The 13,637-nt window shown below is 43.9% G+C and overlaps 1 protein-coding gene across 1 annotated transcript; it reads left to right on the top strand.

The window, feature by feature from the left end:
* Window positions 1-10,629: 10,629 nt before the first annotated feature.
* LOC135395336 (uncharacterized) lies at window positions 10,630-12,937 on the top strand. Its single transcript, XM_064626568.1, has one exon. The coding sequence runs from the start codon at window positions 11,767-11,769 to the stop codon at window positions 12,616-12,618; it is 852 nt and encodes a 283-aa protein (XP_064482638.1). The 5' UTR covers window positions 10,630-11,766; the 3' UTR covers window positions 12,619-12,937.
* The last annotated feature ends 700 nt before the right edge of the window (window positions 12,938-13,637 follow it).

The raw sequence follows: 13,637 nt of genomic DNA, 5'->3' as shown, positions 1-13,637 counted from the left end.
TGTTGCGTCAAACATCGAGAGTCCGCTAGGTGGTGCCCATAACATGTATGTTCCAGGATTTTTCATCTGGCTAGCGAAAGCTTAAATGAACACACTTTGACTTCCTAAATAGACTTACAGCGTCACATTACAGACGTACCACTAATATGTGGCTCCTTCTGGAGTCCTAAACCATGTGCTTCCGAATTCGGGAACGAGATAGACACGCGTGCGCAACGCAATCGAACTTCGGCGAGCTTTTTCGAATTTCCCGAATGAAAGTTCGAATTTCGCGAGCTTTTGCGAATGCGAACCTCGCCAGGTTCCGTGACGTCACTAATATTAACTACCTTCTCCTCTTCTGCCTTTCTACATTTATTGCATTCCCTTTTCTGGTTCATCCATTTCATTTCCATCTTATTCATATACGGTATCCAACATGTAATGGGGAAGGAGTGCAACTCCAGCAGCGAAGCAGCTCATATCGTCACCATCATCACCATCTATTTGTTCTTCCCATTTCTCCGGCCGTAACTTTCTGAGCCTTCCACTCAGAGCACACGCCAAAATCTACAATCCAAGCTCAACTTCCCCATCATTTGAATTCCCCAACTTAGCCATCGACGCATCACCCACATCTTAGCTCCTTTGACCTATGCTTCTACCTCGATGCCCGATAAACGAAAAACGCAAAACTGGGAGACCCACTGCACTCTGTGCGCGTGATCACCGGAGTCCGTCTACACTCATATCAGATGTCAGATGTCTGATGTCTGATGTCAGCTGCCTCTCATCCCGTGATGGATCACGATGCGACACCCGAGCATTCTGGATCGCGTGCCGTCGCGTGTTCCGCAAAGCTGTTCATCATCCTTCGGAGCGCTTGGCAAGCAATGCGCACAACGGACGGCGACTCAGGCCGAGTCCACGATGATTCTGAAAGGGAACACAGCTGTTGCTGCATTTGCTTGCTAGGAGAAACAGCCTGGAGGAAATGGCCTGTTGTCTTTGTTGCTTCGTACGGGAGCCAGGTCGTATTATATGCTGGAACAATACTTCCTTTGTGTTTGGGCACACAGGAGTGCACGAGCAAAATGAAGGGAATGCGGCTCTGGACTTGACTTATGCGTGGCTTTCTTTTCTTTTCTCTTTTTTTTTATAGTTGGGGCGGGAGAGTTTCTTTTGGTTTGGGAGCAGTAGTTGTATAAGGGAAGACCGCCTCATATGGAAGATTTGCAGTTATTTTTAAGCAGGAAAACTGGGAGCTGTGCGGATTCTACGAACCAAAGGCCTGTGATGTTTGTGTCTGGACCACATTGTCAGTACGTAATTGTAAATATATATATATATATATATATATTTAGATACTCATGGAACTATGCGACAGCACCAGAGGACACGTGTTTCGCCGTGTTTGCGGCTCGTCAGCTCTGGGTAGCTGCGCATCGTTCGGAATTGGCAAACCAGGGGGGAATTGGGAAACCATCAGGGGCGCCCAGCCATCATTTAAGATACTTGGAATGCTAGTCGACGTTTCGACAGTGGCACTGTCGAAACGTCGACTAGCATTCCAAGTATCTTAAATGTAAATAAATTATCCCTTTTTTCTTACTTCCCGTGCCTTCGTAGTCTGTGTTTCAATTTTCATTTCAGCTACATATATTCGCGGTCGTCCGACACCCCATTCACCAAGTATATATATATATATATATATATATATACACGCAATGACAATAGTACTATGTCACTGTTTGATGGTAATCATTGTCGTATTTTGCAGAAGCGTTAGGACACTGTATTCCCTTTCTTTTGAACCTGACAAATTTCCTAAACTAGGGGCATTTACAACAACTTCAACATAGTGGATTGAAGCAGAAGTGTTTTGGTGGTTAATACGTGGCCCATACATACACACACAGGTGTACATAAATACACATATATTAGACAACCTTGATCTCATTATGGTATGTCATTCAATACTCAATTCAATACAATGTTATTTTACTAATTTACTAACTACTCGAACTTTTTCCGTTAGCGATTGTTTTCTTTGACACATTACAGTGTACACCCTGTAATAGGGTACCCTGTCACGTTATCACCACTTGCTATGCACTCGCTCAGTCGATTAGATACTCGCCAACCTCTTATGTTAGTACAGCTTGTAAATATTCCATTTGAGATTGTTTCCCTTCCGCATATAATACATATTTGTTATTTATTTGTTTGTTTATTTATTTCAACACCGAGTGCCCACAAACAGCTGTTAGGCCTTTGATAGCGGTGCACCATACATAAAGAAGATTACAGAAATACAAATTTAAAAATGCAAACAAACAACCTAATTCATGCGAACAAATTAAACGCTACAGGAATGCAACATGCGCTTGAGAGTGATGCATGAATTGGCATTAAAAATGTCTAGGTGATTGTTACTCGTGACGTAAACATTAAAAGTCATCTGCATCCGTGATATTGGGCAGCATTTGTCTGGAACAGTTATTAAGAAGCAAGCCAAATATTGGCTGACCTCTCTCAAGACTAAAAAGCAACAACAACAGTTATTAAGAACTAAACGTTACGTTGCTAGTTCTGAGTCATTTTCTCTTTCATTATCCTCGTCGTACTCAAAGAAATGCTGTTTCAACAACAACATCTGAAACAACAACAAAACAATCCCGCAAAAGTGCTCGTAGCCCAACTACCTTCATTTGTTAATTCTGTGCATTATTCGGAAGCACCACTATTAAGACCACGCGGTTGTTCATGGGTGGGCAGTGACAGAAAGGTTTGGTTGGACCAGATAATACAAGTATGTGTGTCGTCTGATAAAAAATGTCCCGGAGTTTTTTGTCTTTTCCTAAACATCTATGCACACATACATACAATCCACCATGCTGCACATCCACAGTGTTCGCCGACTAGTTGAAACGTCCATAACGGTGTGTTTAAAATCCACAAAAGACCCAGTAAAAAGCGATTAAAAATGCAGCGTCACTGGAACGGGGCTCAATAAACGCTGTCAGCCCACTATTGGTTAATTACCCTTCTTGTTCCTCCTTTCCTCGCTTAGTGGATTGTTTTCCCAAACTTTCGCCTCGAATCCGCGTTTAATTTTCTGACACAAGTTATCAAACCAGCGCGAAAAAAGAAGATTAAACTTACACGTACAAACCTAGGAGTCAACCATAACCAATGAATTTGCATCCCTAATTGCCTTAATGAATATGCAATAGCTGCGGATTTGGTTCATCGATAGGGAATGTGGGGTTGAAATGTTTGTGTTTCCTTTCTTTTTTTTTTTTTTTTTTGCTGCATTCAACTTCGCTTAGCTTCACTAATACGAGATTTACATGCGCGATGGGGGGAAAAGAAAGATAGAAAGGAAGAGTCTTACAAAGCGGATCTGTGTGGTCGGGCAGTTTGTTTCAATCTGCTGTGTGCAAAAACATTCAGCGCGTGTTGGTTTACTTGAAAACGCAAAACAGACACGACGGGCACGGTCGCGACGTTCATCAGCCGTCCGTGACTCTTCTGCGGTTGTTCTTCAGTGTTTCAATCTGTTGTCTGTTCTTGACTGGACCCCTCTCTCTCTCACTCTCTTTCTTTCTTTCTTCTTACAAAAATTGAAAAAAGTGAACTTGAACTCGATTAATCGGGATGGAATTATTCGCTACCTTTTGACGATAGTTAGATGACGTTATGTACAGGGTGTTTATTTTTATTCGTTACAGAATTTCTATTTAAAAACTAGCAGAGCAAAATATATGCCGTTTTTGCAGTTGAGTTCTACGGCTAGGCTGACATCCCCTCGAAGAAAGTATGCAACTGCAAGATGACTAATTACCTAAAATTCGTTAATTAACTCGTTAATTAGGGGATTTCTGGCAAAAGCGGGAGATCAGAATCAGAGACCATGATATAGTTGAAAGCCGTTCCACGTTTAAAAAATCCTGAAACTCGCACGTGCGCGAAAATATCCACCCCCGAATTTTGATATGCAAATGAGCCAAAACCGCAACCGCGGCGACCTGGAACGCAAGGGGTGCAGCCCTCACTTGACGTCAGAGGGCCACGTGATTTGGAGTGATGGAGATGATTGGAGTACGTGCCGACCTGCGGGCCAGATAAACCGCTTTCCCGACCAGATAGGTCTCCGTCGGCGAAGGTGATGCGCTTCTCACGCGCGCTTTTCCAGTTTCGGCTCATTTGCATATCAAAATTCGGGGATGGATATCTTAACGCAGGTGCGTGTTTCAGGAATTTTTAAAACGTGAAATGGCTTTCAACTAGGAGGGTCTCTCATTCTGATATCCCGCTTTTCCCGAAATCCCTTAAGTAGAGGGTTATTTGACGAATTTTAGGGAATTATTCACCTTGTAGTTGCATACTTACTTCGAGGCATTGCAAGCATGGCCGTAGAACTCAGCTGGAAAAACGGCATCTATTTTGCTCTGCTATTTTCTAAATTCAAATTTTGTAACGAATAAAAATAAACGCCCTGTATAATGCTTAATAAAGTGATTATTATAATAATTTGTTACTAATTAAAATAATTTGTCCGTCTACCCTGAGACACGTTAAATACGGTGTGCCGTGTGCAGAGATTTGGCCACGTGGTAAAGAACCCTCAGACGGCCAAATAAATGCGCAGACCGCAGACTGTGGCTTCGCTCGCGGTCACGAATTATTAGAAAACCAAGCGCCACCTGTGGCACGCAAGTGCTCATGGGAACTTATAGCGCCATAGAGCATTATGAGACGGCCAGAGGCGGAGGTAGAAGAAGAACAACAACATTCCCAGTGTGGGCAGCAGCAGCGTAAGCTCGGGTAAACCGCAACCGAAGCAGACGACAGAACAGTGCCCTCACAGTTCCCATGCCGCTTTGCGTCGCGCGCTCTATGGCGCGCGCATCTTTTTAAAATCATCTATTATCTATGTCCGTTAGTACATTACCCCCCCCCTTTTTTTTTCTCCTTCCTTTTCATTTTCGTTTTCACCTTCCCCCCTTTTTGCCTTTTTTTTTAATAGCAAGCCGGCTCTTTGCCTGGCTAACCTTTCCTTCCTTTTTTTTTCTTAATAAACATATCCCCCTTCCATCCGACACGTTGCATGTGTGCGGGTCCCTGTCAGACTCAGAGTATCGGGTATCAAAGTACCGTTAAATATCAAAAGCTAAGTATCAAGGTTAAGTACGTTATAGTATCAAAGTATCTGTACCGCCGAGGCACGTTAACAGATAGCACACGTTCTTGGACTGCACATTCTTCTCCACTCTTTTCGGATAGAAAACTGAAGAGTAGAAAAACTTATTTTCGGGGAATAGTTGACCAGCTTTCTCTGACAAGCAGATTGTAAGACTTCGCCGGTAACAGCTCGAAAGAAAACGCACTTCTTGCTCGACAAATCCGTCCTCGCAGATGGTTTCAAAGACACTTTTCGATACGTAGATTCTCGAGTGCTCTCGCTCTCTCTATGTACGAAAATATATTGCGACGAAAATACTACGAAAATTGCGAACGATGAAGAAAATAACTTGTTCCTTTCGGGCAAAGTAAATTCACGGTCCCCTTATGTTTCTCTTCTTCTTGGCAGCTAAACGATTTTCTTTCGGGAAATCGACTTATAGATTTTCATCCCTTTTCTTCTTCCCGGTCCATCTTGTGCGTCCTGTTCATGTTCCATCACATCGACATGCCGCGTTGGAACGGACGGCCGAAGAAATACGGCCGGCGGACGTGCAACAATCTCAGCAGTGATGAAGTTCGGCGTCCAACGTCCTTCTAGGACGAAATAAAATTTAATTTTTCTCTGTACTTTTCTACATGGCAACTCTTTGAGGTGGATTTCTTTTTCTCGTAGGAGACAGGCGCACCAGGCTGTGTCAGGCCATTAGGCTTGGTGCGATTTGTAGTTTTTGTGTCTGCCTCACTTGCCTGGGTTGGTAGAGTGAATTAGGCACGTGGTTGTTTGGGCCTTGTTTGTGCGCTGCTGTTTCTTGTCGTAATTCACGAAGAGAAAGTTTTCTAAAGTGCGTTCTTTATTTCTTCTTTGAAAGAATTGGTGTGGAAATTGCGTTGTTTCCAGCAGAGGCGTACTCTGTTTGTGTGACTGTGTGCATCTGTTAGAAGATATGTGATTGGTCTCTCTTGTATCTCGTAACATCACCAGGTGGGAAATTTTCTTTGTCATCTTAGATAAGCTTTCGTTCCCATTTCTGATGGTAGTGGATGAAAAGGCGAGAGTATTCCTTTCCTATTCGAACCCACACTCTCTGACTCTCTATCAGAAATGCCAGCATTACACCATACTGTAGCAACATGGCTAGCAACGTATTCTTATCAACAGACCAAGCGTCGCTCTGATAAAGAAGTACATGGATACCTAATGTAAAGTACGGGGTTTTAATGAATAAAAAGAGCGTTTGGGAACGAACACCAACAACAGCTTTATTTCAAGATAATGAATGGGAAATTTCATCGCCGGGGGGCGACACTCTACCCCATTGCTGGTGGTGATGTGAGGGATGAAATAATGAGGCTCCTTCACAACAAGGATCGAAGTCCTACCGTGTCCAAAAAGGCCAAAAGATGTTTGAGGAAAGGGTTCTGGTGGGCTGGATTTGGCCATGGGAACAAGCAATTTTGAGAGAGAGAGAGAGAGAGAGAGTCCAGCTGGTTAAGAGACATGGAGAGTGCGGTTCGCAAAGGTTGATAGTGTGCGCAATGAAGAAGAATGTGCTCTAGGTCTTGGACGGCACCGCAGTGAGAGTTGTGCGTTGCGAGCTGTGATCCTATCTACACCATATCTGCATCATAGCTGATCATATCTGCATAGCTATGCGTTGCATAGCGCAGTGAGAGCTATGCGTACTGAGAGCATAGCTTGGGAACGAAGCTATGCGTTGGAGAATATCTATAGACTAAATATTCATAAACTCCCCTTTCCTTCTCTTCCACTCCCCTCTCCCCCAACAACGTGCCGACAGTCTTAGGCAGACAGACCGCTCGTCTACCCAACGTTACCCCCCATAAAAAATTGTAATTTGTCGACCAGTTGTGAAACGCGGCCGTCTTAACATTTCTAGTGGCCGCTTGTTTGTTTGTTTGTTTGATAAGGGGTAAGGGAAGGTTGGCCATCACAGGAGAGGCTTGCTATCCCTACCCCTTGCGAAGCTTGGTTTGCCCGTGAGGGTCTGCGTAGTTTCGCAACGATAGAAACCTTGTTACGATACCATGACGAAGAAACGCAAAAGTGACGGGGACGTTTTCTCATCATCCTTAGACGTCAACCAACAAATCAAATTATTTTCATGTACTGTCGTCGTGCTGATACAGAAACAAGAACATCGACTTTTGAAGAAGTTCACAGAGTTTCAAAAAAATGTTCATGATTTCGTTCATGATGATGTTGACGAAAATTTTCTTGAGCTGTGACCAAAATAACTTGATGGTATTATTTCCTTGAGCTTGAGGAGGTGGTAAGGGAGGGAGAGGAAAACAAAACAGAAGTAGACAGAGCTTGAAAGAACTGATGTTCTTTCAAGCGTGTTCTTCAAGTGTGTGTTCTTTCAAGTATGTTCAGTGACTTTCATCTTTCATAGACAGAGCTTATTTATTCTGTTCTATTTATTTGTTATCACTAAACCATGTAATTCGTGTCCATGGTTCGGACATCGGACACCAGAATTCTGATAAGGTAGTACTTTATTTCTCATATTCTCCTAGTTCCTAGGTCGGGCAATATGCTCTGAATGCAATGATAGTGCAATGATTGTGCAAGTCCATAGGACATGGCTTGGACTTCCACTTTTCCTTAGGGTTGTACTTTCGCGTCGCATGGCATTGATAAGGCATCTATCACCCTCACCTGTTCCCTTCAATGTCCTTCAACTTGAATACATCCTGTTGTTTCTGCACGCATATAGCTCGCTACATACCTCAGCACTCATGCTTTCAAATTCTTCTCGTGTCAAACTTTTCCCATCAACCAAGCAAATTTTAATCAGAACGTCAAAACCCATATATCTTCCATAACAGCTTCCAAAAATATGCCCACCACGCAGTAAAAAAGGGGCAAAAATATGGAACGCACTATATCTTCCTTTCAAATCATTCTTGCGTTAGTCAAGCCCGGTTTCGGCATATCGCGTGACATCGAGCCGATATATGAACCAACCACGCATATTCTCCAACTAATGTGATATTAGTCCCCGTGCAAACATACACAAAACCGGCGTCACTATATAATTTAACCCTACTCTGTACATTCACATCGCTTCTACGTTGCAATTTCTCCAATATGGAAATATCTTCCTATACCAGAGTCTCTATTAAAGTCTCACACAGACCGAAAAATAGAACTTCCCCTTAATACAGTTATCGATCCTCTGTACAGCTTCGAGTTGTATCGCAATTTGAATATCGTCTCACAAAACTTGCAGGCCTGCACACAGTCAGAGGAGACATAATCACTTCAGCTGAAATTCTAACTCTTGAGGTTTCAACGTACAGAGTCAGCTCCCAAGAATTCGCTGATACAAGTCTTAGAACAGTTCCTTAATAAGCGTGCTCCGTCTGCTGACTATGCAATATTCTGTCATGTCACAACTCAGCGCGATGTTTCCTTCTCGCATGTGTATTCGCACGTTCCGCTTTATTAACGAGATGCAGCTCGCGGAGATAATAATGGAGTCTTTCTCGTTATGTCCAAACGAACAGGTTATTTAAATTTGCTCGCCGTGCTGAATAAGTGAGAGAGTTTCTGGCGCGTGTGTTACCGGATCCCTGTAGGGTTAGGGTATACGGTTGTTACTCCGAGGTAATGCATATGCAATGCTGTGCTCTGGACGTGGCTGTCAGTTCTCGTTGCTGTTCGGGAGTGGATTAGAGTGAAAATGAGCACTGACTCCAAGCAGTTGGTGAACAAGCAAGCAACGTCGTGTGATACCGGGAACGAAAGGCAGGTGACGCTGCTGTCCTGGTGTGTCACACTCTTCAAACAGAATTTCACCGCATTCCACGGCAAAGACCAGAATTATACCGTTGTCACTCATGATTTGTGTAAAGCGCGTGCGTATGCCTTTATAACGCATATAGGTGTCACAGAAAGGCGTACAGCTCCCGTTTCCAGTCCATCAGGGGACAATACGATGTCACTCGGGGTGTCACTTGGCCAATTAAGAGCGTACTATGCGGTGAAGGTCGCCGGTCCTGAATTTAGTTACACGATTTGAAGAACACCATGCAGGATGGCGAAGACGCAGCCGAGCTGATGTTGACGCACGTCCATACTGAAAACCCTGATATTGGTGTTGTTCTCTTCTGTGTTCCTCAGTCTCAGGGTTTTGAGTGTGTGGATGAAGAATGACAGTAGATAAAAAGGCGCTAACAGAAGGATCATAAACTTACATATTTTATGCAAATGAGCATTGCCGGCACCCCAACTGTTGTGTTCGACATTCTATGATTCGTTTGCTCAGCTACTGCCACGTTGGGCAAATAAGTTGACCTGTCATTCGAGTTTATTTACAAATGCAAAGAAATACAACTTATGAATTGTAAACGCATTAAGCTAAATACGGCAACGTTTTGTTTGTTTGTTTGTAAGGGGAAAAAAGAGGAGAAACTCGTGTCCCGACTCGTTCTGCTACTCCTAACATAAAATTCTCATCCCCACCCCCACCCCAACAAATATTTATCATGCGTTCTGCTGGCAACCGAGGCAATTGTTAGAATGACACAGGACACACTGTCCTCTTCATTGACATCATCATTACAGGAGTCTTCCACCAAAGTAACTGGTGCAAGTGATGTCGGGTTGCGGGCCTCAACGGGTGATTCCAAAATCTCAATTTTAGGTTTTCTTAAATCTAACCAACCAACCAACATACGGCACGTGCCTACATATATGCAACAAAAGCTTGATGAACCTAACAGGAGTATACTCTTAAAAATGAACTTCACCGCATAGCACGCTCCTAGCCAACCATCATCTCTAATGATATCGTTATCTGCCCTGATTTGTTGAAAGCAGGGGGCGTACGCCTTTTTTGTGACACTTATGCTGTTCATAATTGTCACAAAAAAGGCGTACGCCTCCCGTTTTCAACAAATCCGAACAGATAACGATATCATTCGAGATTATGGTTGGCTAGGAGCGTGCTATGCCGTGAAGTTCATTTCTAAGAGAGTATAGGCAAGGTAACTGTTGTTGGCTTGACTCTGTGAGACTGTCGTGTTCGTCTCGTCCTGTGTTTTACCTCAAACGCGAGACAATGTTAACGTCATTAAACAAAAGCTTCATTATGTTTGTTCGAAAGCATTATTATCACAACAGCTGAATAAAGATCTGCAAGGACGGCAAACAAACACGCAACACAACGAGCCCAAAAATGTTCCTTCAAATACAACCGCAAACATTTAACCCACTCCCCCCTCTTTCGTGTACCCCTCGCACGCGCTGCCAAAGACCCCCATTCACGCAACAACAACAACACACACACACACACACGCCCACAAACAGCAAAAACAAATAACCGAAACAGGAATCTACAGCCCCTCGTCACAGAGGGTAACCTCCCCGCCATCCAGAATCCAGAGCCGCTCCGAGACATCCATCTGGTCTCCCGAGAGGCACTTGAAATCTCAGCTGAGCTGCCCGCGTATTTATATCTCCACCGAAGGAGTCGACCCGCTATGTTTAGACCGTCGGGACACGCCTATCCTTCTCTTCGGCACAAGAAGAAGGTTAAAACACCCACGTTAACTTTCTGCAGGAACGCCACGCTCGCCCGCATGCTGGTTACTGGCCCACTCTTTTGTGACTGCTGCGTCTTTGCATCGGCCTTGTTTTGAACATTGCCCAGAAGTGTACAGGTATTGGAAGAGACGCAGGCGGCTACACCTACTACATTGTGTGTCACGTTACCCTCATAGGAAGTCATCTCTCTGTGTATGTATTGCGTGCGTGGGGGGCGGACTCGGGAAGTGCTTTGTTGAAGTGGACGTTTCTTCATACTCTATTGAGACGTTCGGAGGAAACTGGACAGAGGTCTGTGTGTTGCGCACTGCAGCCGTTTATGAAGTTTTGTGTGGCGCTCTCGGAAGTGAATCAGGTGTGTTTCCTAGTGAATAATTTCGTCCCGGGTGTACCGAACGCATTCAAGATCGAAAACACGTCCGTTGAGTGTTCTTGTGAATATTGGTGCGTTCATCGGGTTGTGAACCTCTTCACCAAGGGTTTCAGGTCATCCTACGCCTTGTCGTCTACACAGCGTTTGTTGTTTGAATAATCTGCCGACAGGAAGCAACTTCGAAGAATCACATATTCAAAAGTGTCGCGGACTGAGGCGTATGTGTTAAAGGTCATCTCATACGGATATTTCCACACCAGCTGAATACCGGTTAATTTCGAAAACCTTTCTGGTGTAGTATTCGACATTCACTTGAAGGGAAAACAAAAACACAATTCCATGCGCAGATAACTTAAAAATCATTTTATCACACACACACAAAAAAAGGCTGACCCTGTGTGGTTCTGTATCTCAGCTTCCACTATATAAACGCCGTCACGTATATCTCCCGAGACAACAAGTCAAGCCGCGTTGCTCTTAAAAATACCCCAAACATTCGACTGCTGCTCCTTCAGTGCCGCTTTTGGATATTACTTGGGTAGCTATGTCGTACTGCAGAGCAAACTGATGCACATCAAGTTTCCGACAATCGACGTATACAGCAACTTAGCGTCCACGCTTTCTAAGAACAACGGATCCTCTTTCAACCGACATGACTCAACATGAAGCGGCTGATGATGACTCACTATCTTTAGCGGTCGATTCCGATCCCACAGCTGCCGATATTGACGAATGCGAAGATATTTCTCTCAGCTCCCTCTACAGGCTGGACACCCTTGACAGGGCCTGCAACGAGATGAGATACATCGTCAAAGACATGGAGGCCATGGAATGCCGCTTGTCTCAACTTAGTCAGAAATATTCCATGATGTCAAAGAAGGCCAGAAACGTCCTCTCGGACCTGGACAAGGTGGACAGCCGACAACGAAAATACAACATCGTTGTATTCGGTCTCGAGGAGACAGAGGAAGATCCGGAATCCTGCGAGGAGCTTGTCCTGGATCTAGCCAGTGAATACTTAAGAGTGCCGCTAGCGAAGGACGACATCGTCAGCGCGTACAGGCTGAAATCGTCGTCAGCTCCAAGACCTTTATTGGTCAAGCTGAATGAAATCGAACTGAAGGAGAAACTGCTGAAATCGTGCGGACGCTTGAAAGGTACAGGGATCGGTATCCGCGAGGACTATCCTTGGGAAGTTCGACAGCAAAGAATGTTGTTGGGGAAGAAATTGGTGGAAGAACGTTCGGCTGGTCGAAGGGCATCGCTGGAGTTTAATAAGTTGACTGTGGAAGGGAAGGTGTTTGTGTGTGACAAGCAGTGTGAGAATGTGATCGAATATGAAGAGAGTGAGAGGAATGAGAGAGAAGGCAAGCGTGTCCTTAATAAGCGTGATGAATTGGAACCTGTGTTGGGTGGACTAAAGTGCTTGTCTGGGGACTGGTTGGAACGCCATTCGAAGCTAATTAATGATAAGTTGAGGTTGTTGGACGGGAACCACTGGTGAAAGTAGTCGAAGACTGTTGAAGTTGACGGAAGTCGGCTCTGAGCGTCATGCGTTATCTGTACTAGTTTATCCCCAAATGCGCGCGGGTATACTTTGCTGTGTTTGAAAGCATCTGGAATGAATCGTCGCAAAGCTGGATCTTTGTGGGCTTGTGTGTTATCGGCATTCATGTGAACGATACAGGGTGGTACTATGTTAATCGTTACGTGTAATATGCGTTTGTGAATAGTGACTGTGATATATATGTTCTGATATTCTATAGGATTGCTTCGTGTGCATGTGTAAGAATAAAATCGTGCTGGTTATTTATTGCCCCCTACAGCGCACTGATCATTCTGGCCATGCATAACTTTTGCAGTAGACGCATACAAAGAGATGAATGTAATCTCTTATCTAATATCGACTTGATCACCGTTATACAATGCTTCGTGTAAGAGGGAGGGGGATATGTTTAACAGAGTGAAAGAAAGAAGGAAAAACCGGAAATGTCAGTAGGGGAAATATTACCAACTTGCTATTCCGAAAAAGAAACTTAAAAATAAACAAAAAGAAAGAAACTGAGAATAAACAAAGGGGTAAGGGGTAAAAGGGGCTACCTCCATAGGTAGTTCTTTTACTTGATGAGAATACACGCAGGGCTAGGAGCACTAACGTTCACTTGGCGTGTTCTTAATTATTTAATTAAGTTAAATTAATTAGTTAGCTTTTGATTATAAGGATTGGAGTCAAAATGTCAATGATAAGTTTTAGGGGCGACACAACGACATGAAACCAGTTGATATCAAATAGGTGAAAGCGCGGGTTTTCTATCAGACGATAGAAACCGTTACATTAACCAAAGCTAGAAGACGTCATGTAAACAGGATAGAAGACTATCTTCTGAACAAAAAAAAAAGCAGTCTTGTCAACTCCATTTTGAGACGTTTACATATCGTTTTGTGCCCCTAGGGTGAAAGCCAAATCCTTTATTGCAAGCAAGAGAAAAATATCCCGGATATGTTAAGCACTGCCTTACATAG

This window comes from Ornithodoros turicata, chromosome 5 (genome assembly GCF_037126465.1).
Source record: "Ornithodoros turicata isolate Travis chromosome 5, ASM3712646v1, whole genome shotgun sequence".
NCBI classification, from domain to species: Eukaryota; Metazoa; Arthropoda; class Arachnida; order Ixodida; family Argasidae; genus Ornithodoros; species Ornithodoros turicata.
Note: the sequence above shows the minus strand (reverse complement) of the source record. Positions and strands in the feature narration are given on the sequence as shown.

What these genes read in the sequence shown, in the direction of transcription:
- LOC135395336 (XM_064626568.1), top strand. Translation starts at nt 11,767, where the DNA reads ATGACTCAACATGAAGCGGCTGATGATGACTCACTATCTTTAGCGGTC.